The 15,010-nt window shown below is 43.9% G+C and overlaps 1 protein-coding gene across 11 annotated transcripts in view; it reads right to left on the bottom strand.

Annotated features, from left to right (window-relative positions):
• LOC131438511 (alpha-catulin) overlaps positions 1-15,010 on the bottom strand; it is a 475,173-nt gene that overhangs the window by 89,550 nt on the left and 370,613 nt on the right. For all 11 annotated transcript variants that reach the window (XM_058608599.1, XM_058608597.1, XM_058608592.1 and 8 more), the window contains 2 exons: positions 10,681-10,868; positions 10,510-10,615 (listed from right to left, as the gene is read on the bottom strand). In XM_058608599.1, the coding sequence (XP_058464582.1) occupies positions 10,510-10,615; positions 10,681-10,868 (294 nt within the window). The remainder of the gene's footprint in view (positions 1-10,509; positions 10,616-10,680; positions 10,869-15,010) is intronic.

Genomic DNA, 15,010 nt, shown 5'->3' with positions numbered 1-15,010 from the left:
GCTCATATCACATTTACATATCAGTTCATATCAAATTTAGATACCAGAGAATTACTATTTTATATACTGGTGGAAGTCAAAAGGGAGATTTAAGATTTTTTATAAATCTAGGAAATTAAAAGTGCCATGAAAAATAAAACATTTATTTCAGAAAATTAGCATAGAATTTTAACGGCTGAAAATAAAAAGCAACTAATAACGTCGTGGGGTCTTTAATCGACAAGCCACCAGAAATCGTTTTGATGTCACTGCCATCCAACCGAAACTGAAGTCGAGATCCGAGAACTCCCACAACACTACCAATACAGGTTGAGTTCGCATTACATGGGTCCAGTGTCTCTAGCTTCATACCGTTTCTGAACTCGTTTTTCGGTGAACCAACGGCCTGTTTGAAGCATTCGACAGGAGCGGGCACACTTCCGGGCTCACGCAGGCACTCGGTCCAGTCGAACACAAACTTTCATACTGGAATGGTCCTGTCGGTGTAGTAAAAAATTGCAATTAAATAACATTTCTCGCAAATTTTTACACTACTGAATATTTTTAATCCTCCCTTCCTTTCCTGAAACATTGGCCGATTCTTCAGATTCACCACAGGTAAAAAGTAGGAAGATGCATTTCTTTCTGGACAGGCCAGTTTTCAGGCTCTGTCCTAGGGATTCATTAGCTAACATAAAGCACGTGAATTTCGTTCGAATAATAGGTAATATTTAGCGTTTGAAATGTTTGTTTTGGAATGGGTGCTTGTCTAAATGTGCGATGTCTACATGTTACACTTATTTAAAAAATAAACGCGAAAGGTAGATGCATAAATGAGTGACTGCATACTCAACAGCCGACTGTCCGGAGTTTTGTAATTTTCGGAGATTGACTGTTTCGTGCAGTAACATATAAAACGATAACACTTTAGAACATCCTTGGTAACCGGCTACCCAGAGCAATAATCACATGATAACATTATTAACATTTACTAACAAAGTATCCCCTTCTGTGATCAATGTGGGAATGCAGATCTGCATTCGGACGTGACCGGCATCGGTATTGATCAGCATGCATGGATCAATACAGTTTGCACAGTGTGAAACAATGTGTTATTCCCAAACATGTTGCTTCAAAAAACCATTTTGCAATCTCAATCGGTCCAGATCAATAACGGAGTAGCAACACACGGGCGGTCTCTAATGCTAATGCTAATGTAGGTAGGCATGTACCGGCTGGTTGGATGGCCTCATACGCCCAGTATACAAGAAAGGGCTCAGGCTAGAGTGCGGCAATTACAGAGGTATAACTCTTATGAATTACTGTCGCGCATCTTGTTTAACAGACTGAGACCGCTTGAGGAGTCCTTTGTCGGTGAATACCAAGCTGGTTTTCGCGAGGGCCGATCAACGACGGATCAGATATTAGCATATTATTGCAGGAGGGACAAGTGTAATATACCAATCGATTCAGCTCGACGAACTCAGCAAATGTGCGTGTGCGTGCATGTGTGTGTGTGTTTTTTTTTTTTTTTTTTTTTTTTTTTTTTTTTTTTACAAGGTGAAATACCTACTTATGTACTTGTTGTCAGCTACCGCTATTGTGAACCAGCGAGTGGGACTGGCTGAACCTTACCCACTAAAACACCTTGGACATCTTGCCTTGATCCCCCCGGAACTAAGCTAAGCTCAATACTTCGGGGGAGGCTGTGCTCATGCACTTCTTCGTTTGGGAGAAAATGAGCTCCTGCTCTCTATATACATCTTGGCTGTGCTCATGCACTTCTTCGTTTGGGAGAAAATGAGCTCCTGAGTTTCTATCTTTATCCCTACGTCGCGCCGCACTACTCAACTGATCCCCGACGATGGATCTAGCCTACACCGACTGAGAGTTTCTCCTTTTACGCCACGCGGGACACCCGAAGGAGTGCCGAGGTCTGCTCTGCGATTCCGGTTGGAGCATGGCGTCCGGTTCGCTGATGCCCCGACGACTCGAATCGGTGTTGTGGCGTCTGCTCGACTAGTCCCCGGTGATGGATCTAGCCTACACCGACAGAGAGTTCCCCGACGATGGAAGTTCTCCCGAAACCGACGTTTTCGATACCCGTCTACGGCCCGACCGTAAGGATGCCTGGGTCGATCCAGTGATGCCGGTTGGAGGATGGCTTCCGGTTCACTGGTGCCCCGACTATCTTAACGGTGCTACGCCACGATCTACTCGTCTAGTCCCCGATGAAAGATCTAGACTACACCGACGGAGAGTTCCCCGGCGAAAGAGGCTCTCCCGACACCGAGTACCCTGTTGCACCGCTCGGGACACACGAGAGAGTGCCGAGGTCGGTCCAGCGATTCCAGTTGGAGCATAGCTTCTGGTTGGCTGGCGCCCCGACGACACAAGTCGGTGTTGTGGTGGCTACTCGACTAGTCCCCGCCGAAGGATCTAGCCTACCGCGACAGAGAGTTTCCCGACGCTGGAAGTTCTCTCGAAACCGACGTTCCGAAACCGGTTTACGACGAGCCTACTCAACTAGCCCACGGTGGTAGGTCTAGCCTACCCGACGGAGAGTTTCCCGGCGAAGAAACCTGTCCAGAAAACCGAGCCACATTCCACACGCTTCGTCCGTCTTCTTAGGGTGCCGAAAACAGTCCGGCATTTTTCGTCTTTGGACCTAGGTCATTTGACGCTGCTCTTCTCGCCAACTCCTCTGCAGTGTGGATATAATCTGAACAACTGTCCGGTTCACCGCGTTCCATTTTCCTTCGTCACTGCACATCCTTTGAACGATGTTCTCCACACTGACATCGGCGCCAACGATGGCAGTCATTTCGCTACGCGGTTGGATAAACCGTGGACAGCTGAATATTACGTGCTCCGGCGTTTCTTCTGTTTCCTGGCACTCAACACACAACGGCGACCTTGCGTGGCCAAATCTGTGCAAATATTGCTTAAAACAGCCATGTCCAGACAGGAATTGCGTCAGTTGAAAGTTTACCTCGCCGTGCACTCGGGTTGTCCAAACCGACAGGTTAGGAATTAATCGATGCGTCCACCTTCCCTTCTCCGCGTTGTCCCACTGCTGTTGACATTTAGTGAGCGTATTGGCTCTCTCTCTGCTCCGGGCTCTTCTTGTGCCTTGATCCCTGTAGCATAGGCTATCCTCTTCCAGTAGCAGACAGATGGGGATCATTCCGGCTATCACGTGCACAGCGTCTGACGATATTGTTCGGTACGAACTTGTCACGCGCATTGCCATCAGTCTGAAAGTGCGGTTCAACTGGGCTCGGTTCCTTGCTGTTGTCAATGCCATCGACCACGCTGGAGCTGCGTATCGTACGATCGATGATGACACGCTCGCCAGTAACCTCCTCTTGCTACTGACAATCGCGGAATTATTGGGCATAATCCGAGATAACGCCAATATCACCTTCATTGCCTTCTTGCATATGTAGTCAACGTGACTATTAAAGTTCAGTCGATCGTCCAGTATAGCGCCCAGATGCTTGACCTCACGCTTCGAATTGATGATGCATTCACCGACCGAGATGCTCGCATGTTGCACCGCCTTTCGGTTGCTGATGATGACCATTTCAGTCTTTTCATGTGCCAGCACAAGCTTCTTTTCCCGCATCCAATTCTCAACGACGTCTACTGCCTCCATGGCGAGAACCTCCACCTCTTCTCGAGACTCGCCGATTACTAGGAGCGCCACATCATCCGCAAAGCCGACAATCCTAACTCCCCTGGGCAGATTTAGCTTCAGCACTTCGTCGTACATAATGTTCCACAACGTGGGACCCAGTATGGATCCCTGTGGAACGCCAGCCGTGACAGACATATTTACGTATCCGGCGTCTGTCTCGTATATCAGCGTCCGGTTCTGAAAATAACTTTTCAGAATCTGACATAGGTACTCTGGTATCCTCAACCTGTGCAGAGAGTCGGTTATTTCTACCCAGCTGGCACTGTTGAAAGCGTTTTTCACGTCCAATGTGACCACCGCACAGTAGCGGTTTCCCCTTTTCTGCTGCTTCTGGGCCTTTTCCATGGTTTCCATGACCACTCGTATGGCTTCTACAGTGGACCTGCCTTTCCGGAATCCGAACTGCATGTTCGACAGACCGTTCTCGCTCTCAGTGTACTTCGTGAGCCTGTTAAGGATCACTCTCTCCAGCAGTTTTCCGACTGTGTCCAACAAGCATATAGGCCTATATGCTGACGGATCGCCGGGTGGTTTGCCTGGCTTTGGTAGCAGCACCAGCTTCTGCCGCTTCCAGATGTCAGGGAAACTACCATCCTCCATGCATTTTTGGAATGTAGTCCTGAACATGTCTGGATTCTCCAGAATCGCAGCTTTAAGGGCCACATTTGGAACCCCGTCCGGGCCTGGAGCCTTCTTCACCGGTAAGGCTTTCGCTACAGCAATCAGCTCCTCGTTTGATACTCGGATTTCGTCGCCGCGGACATCCTGTACGTCGTACAGTACTGGCGGCCATATCGTAGGCTCATGCTTCGGGAACAGGGTCTCGATAATAGTTTTCATCCTTTCCGGGCACCTATCCGGTGGAACTGCTGGACCTTTCATCTTTGCCATGGCCATCTTATAGGCATTACCCCACGGATTCTCGTTGGCGTTGTTGTTCAGCTCTTCTAAACACTCTTTCTTGCTGAGCCTGATTGCCTTGTTGAGTGCGGCTCTTGCTATTCTATAGGGCAACCTTCTTTCCTCCCTTTCGCCGCTGTTTCTAGCTCTCTGCATCCTTCTCCTGGCATGTAGACAACGTGTCCGCAGGTCAGCGATCGTCGAATTCCACCAGTACGCCGGACGTCGCCCATTTCTGGGTTTTCCCATTCTAGGCATGGTTGCATCACACGCACGTGATAGTGTTGCAGTCAGCTCTTCCGCGCTGAGGTTTATTGTGTTGCGCTCGAGCCTCAGTGCTTCCACAAATACGTCCTTGTTAAAGTTCGCTGTTTTCCACTTTCGCTCACCAAACTGCGTTCTGCTTGATTCCACCTGCGAGTCGCGTCCAACACAATACCGGATCGCTTGGTGATCGCTGTGGGTGTATTCTTCGCACACTCTCCAGTGCATGCTCCTTATCATACCCGGGCTGCAGAAAGTGACATCTATGATGGACTCTCTACCATCCTTACGGTAGGTGGTAGTGGTACCGTCGTTGGCAAGATCTACGTTCAGCTTAGCTAGGGCCTCCAGAAGACTGCTTCCCCTTGAGTTCGTGAGGCGGCTGCCCCATTCGACCGCCCAGGCATTGAAGTCACCAGCTACTACTACTGGTCTTCGGTCGGTTAGCTCTTCCGTTAGTTTGTCCAACATCCGGTTGAACTGTTCGATCGTCCATCGTGGAGGTGCATAACAACTACATATAAAGACTCCGTTGATTTTGGCTATAACAAACCCTTCATCTGCGCAGTGCACCACTTCTTGAATGGGGTATTTTCCCACTGCCCATATCGCTGCTGTTTTGGCTCCGTCTGATGTCCAGTTTCCATCTCCGGGTGGAATTTGGTATGGCTCCGAAATTATCGCAACATCGCATCTATGTTCCGCAACAGATTGCCGCAGAAGATGTTGTGCCGTATCACAGTGGTTGAGGTTAATTTGCACTACCTCCACTGGGACTTCGTTGCACTCGCTCGTTTGAAGGCCGGGCATCTGCTACCGCCTGTAGGATGTTTGTTATCCCCCGTGGCAGCGCAAATTAGGCATTTCGGAGGCTTCGTGCAATCCTTTGCCTTGTGACCTTCCTCGCCACACCTTCTGCATAGTTTGCTCCTATCCGGCCCTTGACAGTTCCGTGCGAAGTGACCAAAACCCAGACACTTGAAGCACACGTCCGGTAGCTGGGAAACGCTCAGTGGACACACAGACCAACCCACACATATTTTCTCCACTTTCAACGCTTTATTAGCTGCATCTACTGGCAGCTTAATTAAGGCTACCTTGGTGCCGTCAGGTCCATTCCTGATACGGATGGTCATCTGGACCTCTCCTAGCTCGCATTGCTCCTTCAGGGCTAATTTTACCTCCTCCTCCGTAGTAATCTCGTCCAGATCTTTACACCGGAGAGTCGCTTCCGGGCACAAGGCTCTTACTTCCACCTTGTTTCCGAGGGCTTTCTCGGTAAGCTCCTTGTACGAGATGCTGCCTGCTTTGGGGTTTCTTTTCAGCTCGAGAAGCATCTCACCATTACGAGTGCGCCTGACCTTTTGCACGTCTTCCCCTAGCTCCTTAAGATCCGGGTTCATCCGCATAGCGCGTAGGACTTCGGCGTACGAGTCGTCGCTCGCTTTGACGATGAGAGCCTCGCTCTTATTCCTCGTCCTGACGACCTTACGTTTTTTGGGCGGGTTTTTTTTGCTCGCTTTCTCCTTTTTTTTGCCGACGACCTGCCATTCAGTGCGGCTGTTTACCGCGTCGGTTGCTTCTGGTGGTAGTTTAGCTCCAGTGACACGGGCATCCTTGTGTCTCTTGGGACCACCTGGTCTAACATCTCCAGGCGATGCCCTTGGCCTCTTTGGTGTGAAGAAGGGTGTGGACTGCACCCCAGGGGGAACACTACTCGCCGTGTTGACCTCCCTCGTAACTGTGTCGGCTTCTGCCCTTTGCATTTGCGCTGCGCGACGTGCCTCTAAAGCAGTTTTCGCCGCTAACAACTCCTTCTCCCCAGCTTCTGCTCTCTGCACTACGTTTTTCCACTCCTTTACAGCAGAGCCAAGAGCGCCTTGGAGCTTAATCACCAACGCCTTGATGTCTTTGTGCACGTTACTTCTCTTATCCACATATTCGTGCAGCTCGTCCACCAACTTTTTCGCTGCCTCTACCCTCGGTGGTTGTGGTGGTTTCGTCCACGCGCTATACTGCTGCTGACCCTGCTGCTGAGCCTGCTGCTCGTTCGTGTGCTGCTTTTGCACCTGCTGGGTTTGCGGCGGCGGTGTCCTCACCAAGCCACTCTTGACAAACGGATTTGTCACTTCTTTCTCAACTTCGATTTCGATTACTTCCATTCTTTAGGGTCCCCACTCCGGGCCGCTATCTCCACTCGTTGTAGTAGTCGCTTATGATCCCTAGGTTATCTTTGCGAGCAGGGAGGCCTAGCGAGGGTTGAACACGTACCTTCATAGGGTTCGTGTCCAGAGCCGGATCAGCGTAAGCCAGGAGTGCTCTCAACTGGGCCTACTACCCACCTTAATTGGTGCGAGTATTGAACGTACCCGGAGGCCTGCCAAGGTTTTAACGGGACGGAGGCAGGCGTACTGTTGGCCCGCTCGCCGTTTCAAGTCGGTATCACCCTCCCTTACTCAGGGAACAGAACAGCACGAATGTCAGCCCATCATCGTCATCCGATCCGTTATCCGCATCATGTCCGTTGTTGTTCGCCGTGGCCAGTATATAATAATCAGGGTCTTACTGGTATCGAACCTGATGTGCCGGTTGGCACTCCTGCTGGGCTTGTGTGCTTTGAGCGGTACACAGTCGCTTTGCTAGGGCCTACTTGCGGATACATGCAGCTTTTTATAGAAGTTCAACAGAGCCCACTGCCGAACCCCACCACATCCTAGGCAGGCCCCCTAACTCGCAGTGGCCATGGGGAGGGGTCGTTAAGCCCTTGGACTAGTCCCTGCTGCCCTGGCGTGTGTGTGTGTGTGTGTGTGTGTGTGTGTGTGTGTGTGTGTGTGTGTGTGTGTGTGTGTGTGTGTGTGTGTGTGTGTGTGTGTGTGTGTGTGTGTGTGTGTGTGTGTGCGTGTGTGTGCGCGTGTGTGTGTGTGTGTGTGTGTGTGTGTGTGCGTGAGTGTGTTTGTGTATGTGTGTGTGTTTGTGTGTGTTTGTGTGTTTATGCGTGTGTGTGTGTGTGTTTGTGTGTTGTGTGTGTGTGTGTGTGTGTGTGTGTGTGTGTGTGTGTGTGTGTGTGTGTGTGTGTGTGTGTGTGTGTGTTGACACCAAACAGGTCGAGATCCCAGAGATGACTGGACCGTCATCCTGAACGCTATTGAATGGTTTTGAGATCGAATGTTTACTTTGTGAGTTATAAGAAGTTTGTTATCCAAATTTTCAGTTTTTTGACAATATCTGTCGCAGTTGACCTTTAAATATAAAATATGTTTTTAGATCTATTATTCGCACGGTAACAGCTATCCAACAAGCCATAGATTGTTAAAGCCCGTTCATTTTTAACGGAGATATCGATATTTTTGGGTAACTATTCCAGTGCATAGTGGTCTCCGAAGCGCGTTTTCTGTTTGCGCTTCTGAGGTTGATTTTGGAGCCTAAATGCATTCAGAAGAATTTTCGATTGGAATGGTCCCTTTCTTTTGGTATAATCCACGTAGAAGTGAGACCGAAGTTATAATTTGCCTACATTGCGTGATAGAGAACTCATTTCTTCGGAGAAGTTGTAGAACATATTATTACAAGAAAACACGCCGAACACATGACCTCTTTCAAATGGATTGGTGTCGAGATAAACAGCATTGTTTATCGGAGGCCCCCAAATTGCATACTTTAACTTTTTTGTAACATTGGATTCTACTATATTAATTTAACGTCACTACACCTTCACAAAAGTCACTACCCTTTTACAGAAGTTATAATACAGATACGTATTTCGAAATGTTCTGTACATTCTTCTTCAGTGTATCGATTTGAACAGTCTAACTTATAGCTTGAACTTATAGAACCGGATGTACAAAGCATTCCCAAATACGTCTATGTTTTGTTCCGAAATTCAGATATCCTATTGTAATACCTTTCAAACAAGTCATAGTTTACTTAGATCCGTCTATTTTCAACGAAGATATTGAAATTTTTGTGAAAGTGACTTTTCCTCTCTATCCCAGTAAAACGAGTTTTGAGCGTTACATGATAAAGCGATGCGTGGGAGAAAAATGAAGCACTATTTGTAATTCCCATTTGAAAAACTGTGTTTTCATGACATTTTGTGCAGAGAGATGATACCTTTTTGATTTCTTATATATAAAGATTATGAAATCCCTGAAAAAATCAACTTTCGAATCGATTTTCGTATACCATTCGAATCAGTTCTTCAACATTACAAAATGTCAGTTTATGTGTGCGCCTGTGTATATGAAAGATCTCTTGGTCCTATAGAATGCTATTGAATTTCACCTGTATCAAACTCCTTAATTTACTCAGAGATTGCTTAACCGATTAGATTCTAATGAAAGACCCATCTACAAACTTAGATTTATATGAAAAGCCCCCATACAAGGTTCTTGAATTTTATTTGGATCCGACTTCTGGTTCCGGAACTACAGGATGATAAGTGTAAAGAAATTAAAATAGTGGTACTCTTTTTTTGGTAGATTGCTTAATTATTTCCTCCATCTAATATTCAAATGAAAGGTCTTACGATCCCATAAAAATTCTTGTTTTTTTAATCAGATGAGATACAGGGTAATTAGTGTAAAATTCACATAAATTAATGGAGTTTATCGGGTTTGTAGATTTTGATAGTCGATGGCCCAATAAACTAATTTGAGTTTTATCGGAATTCGGTTTCTTCATGAAAACTAAAAATACCAAAGAATATTTATGCAAAATAACACATGCGGACTGATAAAAAAGGTATCATCTCACTGCTAAGTGGATTAAGCACGTTTTTAATACTAAAAATGTTCATTTAAATAGTTGAAAATTTGGAAACCGTTGATTCAATTGGATACTATTTTCGTGACTTACAAAAATTCTTGGTCGTGGATTTTCGGTGCGCTTTTGTTCGGTTCAAAGAGACCAACATTTTGAAATGAGTTCGAACCATGATTTTAAACACGTACTCAATTGACAGGTCCCAAACATGTTCCTATGGAAGTGATTTGGAATAATATCCCAACATTATAAGAAGCTATGTTGAACTACATTCTGACAAGAGCATTCTCAGTTAAACTTTACTCACGGAAGTCTTTTCAAGAAAGTTTCGTTAATACAAATTAATTTCGTTAACAAAATACGTGAATGGAATCTGTCGTGAGATAAGGCTTCATAAATAGAGATCTCGGTGAATCTCCATTTTCCACCATTATGCTGAAACGTACAAATTCAATTCATTTTCCATTCTTTGGCTGCTTATCATTTATGCACATATATACAGTTTACGACTGTAACCACAGAGCGCGATAAACCGTGAGCCACCAACAAAATTGCAAATTCGGTAAAACCCTTCCCATTCGTGGTCGATCAGGCGAGAGTCGTGTTTTATTCATTGCCGCTACACAATAGCCCACGGATGGGTTTTTCTGATGCTGTGACGAGTGCCGGAATAAATCTCCGACAAATTTTGTCCCAAATATGGAATATAAATCAGCCTCCCGTTACTGATGCATTTCCGGAGCTGCCGGTTGGTAGGAAAAAGTCGAATCAAATATTTGATTGTGTGGTTGAATCAAATGCAAACTCACAAAAGCCAAGCTAATTGGTGGTGGTAAATAATTTTCGTTGTTGGTACAATTCCTGTTCCCAACCCAATTTCATAACTCAATATGGATTACACTCACCTGTCACATGCGCCAGTTCCACCATCTCAGCACCGAATACCGAGAAGGCTTTCACGAATTCTGTAAAATTGGCCACTGATTCTAATCTACCTAAAGTTCTAGCTACCTGTGGGCGAGAGATAACCGAAATCAGTAATCATCGTAAAACCGGCAACGGCACCCGTAACTCACCCTGTCTTTGGCTAATAATAACTGTTTAACGACCACAATGTCGGCCAGCAGCAGGACCCGCGTCACCGAGCTTAGCAGGGTCCGGGCCGCCCGTATCATCGGTCCTCTGTCGTCAATCGGATTAGGCCGGGGCGCGTAACCCACCGGATCCGTTGCCGCAATATCACATAAACGCTCTATCGATGAGCCTGTAATTGGAGGAAAGAAGAGAGGTGGTTTCAGTATTACGGTATTATTTGCTGATATCACGGTTCTTGTTTCTTTGTTTTATCACCTTGGGCGGATTTTTTTTGGGAAGGATTATGAGGTCATGATTATGACTATTATGAGTGACGATGTACATATGATAGCTCAAACGAAATGATCGGGATTTATTAGAGGATTGTTGATGACTGAAACATTTTTAGCGTTGAAATACAAAATTGTAGCATTATTTCTGTTAACCATAAATAGAACGAATGACTTATTTGTTTTAAATGGTATTTTTAAAATATTCCCTTTAGATTCTACACGATATATTCGAAAAGTTCATTTATCTAAAATCCATTTTTGCCTAAGGTCGTTGCCCCCAGAACGGCCCTTTCACCGAAATGGTGATTTCGTCGAAAGAATAATTTCACCGAAAAGTTTTTTCAACTGAAAATTTCTTACCGAGCATAAATACCGGTATGTAGTATTGCATTCGAGTAGTTTAGTGGTGTCTTGAATAAGGACGGTTGTTTTATCGCCCGACACTGCGAACGAAGACGATGGGTTAGACTTTCTTCATTTGCGCTCAGTTACCGGAAAGTACCCCAAAAATTTGCCTGGAACAAATGCTTTGATGCTTACGAGTTAGTAAAATCAACTAGTTTTACTGGAAATTACATTCTGATAATCATGAATCGTTCTAAAAAAATCTATCTGGGGAGTATTTCTTCATAATTAAACATGGAGAAACGGATTTTTCCATTATTTGAAATAGGAAATGATTCTTACGAGTAAACATTCATTTTTCTTTATTTAAACCATTTCTAATACGATATTAAAACAATTGTACGATTCGGTGAAACGACCCTTTCGGTGAACTGGCTACCAGCGGAACGATATTCGACGAAATGATTTTTTGATAAATGACCCCGACACTGTCATAGAAAAAAAATATAGTCATAAGAAATTGGATCAATTAACAGTTTTAGCTTCCGTCGTTCGCTTTTTTAATTTTTTGTACCAAACACCAGCTTCCTTAATTCTTCTGTCAAAAAGCTCACGGTTTGCAAATTTCCATGCTCCTAACTTTTCCGTGATGTTATTGTAGACAGAAGTGGGTCCATGGTGAGATAACTAGGTCACTAGCCGGCGACTGGTGATCTGATCGCAGTTTTTTGTGCATCACACTGTTCGTTAAATTTTTGAAATCATTTCATTGTCTAACCTTTTCTTCAATCATACAGTAGATCTATTAGCTAGCCATAACTATCAATGTGCTGAAGATCCTTTTGCACACCAATTGCTTATTCATAGTCGTCGGGAGCAAAGGTAATCGCGGACACTGTTTGCGGTACGCACCGACAGATTCAAATGACTGCTAAATCGAAACAAAACTTGAAATAGCTGACCGAGTGCACGCAAAGATATACAAAAGTTCAAATTTGTCATGACTTATCGATTTTGGAGCCTAAGCGAGCGGTTCGATCTTTTCGAGTATTTTCCGTAAAATTGATCGAATAGATAGAAACGACGTGACTGACTTACTAGGTATTCCGGTATGAATCAAAACAAATTGGCTCAAATGGCACGTTCCCCTAGATGAGGAGGTTTTATGCCTACTGGAGACATAGTGATAGATTGATAATAACTTATCTCCAGTGGGCTTTTCCCTGCTCCAGAAATAGAATAAAATAAAAATAAAATACTGTGATGTTTCATCCGGATCCAAATTCCGGTTCCGCAGTTACAAGGCGAAGCTTTCAAGCTGGTATATAGAATGACAATACAATACCGTGTAACGTTGAAGAAGAAAACAAAAAACGAACGATGCGTGCTTTGTTTTTATTCGTACACGCTATAAAGAAAACGAAACAGTTACGGATGTCTACTACTAGAGTGTGACATCGGTAAAAGACGGTGCCGCAATTGATACAATTGCAAAAAGGATCTCACTCACTTTTCTTCAAGATGGCCAAATCGATATTCACAAACATATAATTTCAAAGGAAAAGTCTTACAGTTTCATACGGAATTTCTAAATTTGTTGTGGATACTTTTTCCAGAACTACAGGGTAAACAGGATTTGTATATTTCCTATTCCTATTCAATGAACAGTTACAGTATTATTGTGTAAGCGACTTTTCGCCTTATTCCAGTAGTAGGAGTTTTGAGCGCTGACAAAGTAATGTTTGGGAGCAACGTGGAACACGCTTTTTTATACAATTGTTTCTAAGTACCAGAAAGACTGTGTACAGCATACTTTTTCATGAAATATGACACATATAAACCAGATGATGGCAGCATTTTCAAGTTGAAAGCAATTCCATCATTATATTGATTTAAATTACTTACAGCAATAAATGCTGGAATAACATAACACCCATATACCATTCGAATCAGTTCGTCGAGATCAGCTAATGCGTGTGTGACAAATAATTTCACTCAAGTTTCTCGGTTGAGTTCGTCAAACTCAGATTCATTTGAAAAGTCGTATGCTCCAGAACAAGGTTTTGAATTACGTTTGGGTCCGACTCCTGGTTCCGGAACTACACACGGAGAACCCGCAGATCACAAAATTACAATATTGCAATTGTTGTTTCACGCTCTGGTTGTTTCAACTAAAATGTTGTTGATTGAACTAACATATCTGTTGATTTTGACATAACCATTCAGGTAACCGAAATTGTTGTATTCAAACGCTGTCACTTGGCGGAGAACGAAGACAGCAAAAGGCAGAACAAAAAACCTCTTCATTTCACCAGAAGTGTTTCAATTGAAAATTTTCAAAGGTAAATGAACGTCATTTATGTTAGTTACGTAGTGGTCGTTTTGTGTAAGTGAAAGTATGTAGAAGAATGTAACAGTTAATTGTAAAACAAGTTTTCCATGTGTTAAATAGATATTCCTACAGTATAAATGTTTTAATTTCATCTGAGAGTAATGTATTCTAGGACAGTTCATGTCAATGTTATTAAAACCGCTTAACGCTTAAAAATTTGCTGCTAAAGTGAAGTGGTACTCTTTGTATTTTCTTGAAAGTGTATCTGTAGCATTAGGTTTACCAGCGAGCCATTCTGCAAGTGAAGGAAAAATTTCCTAATTCCCTGTGACCATTTTTCTGCTGAGTTCCCTTTTGAGAATTGTAACCTTTTGGTTCATTTCCATATCCTTTGTGAGTTTAGTGATAAAGATATAAGCAGTTAATTAGGTAAAATTTCGTTATTCAAGCAGTGAACGATTAGCTGCCCCCGAAGAGGCTAACAGTAAAAAATATATATTGCAATTGGCGTTTTAAGTTCAAATAACTGAATAATTGGTTGAAACAACTGAGACATTTTTTTGCTTTCAAGCATACAAGTAACTTTGCTGGGATTGTGTCTTTGCTCAATTGCACGAGTGACATCTCATTGAAACGTTTCATTGTTCGCTCAGGGTGTTTGGCATTGCTCAACTGAAACGTTTCATTACTTGTTGGGTGTCGTTGCTAAGCTGCCAGCACGATAAATAAAAATTGACAGATTAGTTAAAACAACAGTCTATTAACAGATCGGCTGAAAAGTTCGTATCGTTTCTATGAGAGGACGCCACTATAATTAAATCCAGACCATTTTCAGCTAGTACCAACCTTCAAAAGATACGTGTATAAATTTGACAGCTGTCTGATTATTAGTTTGTGAGATATTGCATTTTGAGTGAAGCTACTTTTGTTATTGTGAAAAAAATGGAAAAAAAGGAATTTCGTGTGTTGATGAAACACTACTTTTTGATGAAAAAAAGTGCCGCCGATACCAAAAAATGGCTTGATGAGTGTTATCCAGACTCTGCACCGGGCGAAGCAACAATTCGTAAGTGGTTTGCAAAATTTCGTACTGGTCATATGAGCACCGAAGACGATGAACGCAGTGGACGTCCAAAAGAGGCTGTTACCGATGAAAACGTGAAAAAAAATCCACAAAATGATTTTCAATGACCGTAAAGTGAAGTTGATCGAGATAGCTGACACCCTAAAGATATCAAAGGAACGTGTTGGACATATTATTCACGAATATTTGGATATGAGAAAGCTTTGTGCAAAATGGGTGCCGCGTGAGCTCACAATCGATCAAAAACAACAACGAATTGATGATTCTGAGCAGTGTTT

Source organism: Malaya genurostris, chromosome 3 (genome assembly GCF_030247185.1).
Source record: "Malaya genurostris strain Urasoe2022 chromosome 3, Malgen_1.1, whole genome shotgun sequence".
In the NCBI taxonomy this organism is placed as follows: domain Eukaryota; kingdom Metazoa; phylum Arthropoda; class Insecta; order Diptera; family Culicidae; genus Malaya; species Malaya genurostris.
The sequence above is the reverse complement of the archived record's forward strand: the minus strand, read 5'-3'. Positions and strand labels throughout refer to the sequence as shown.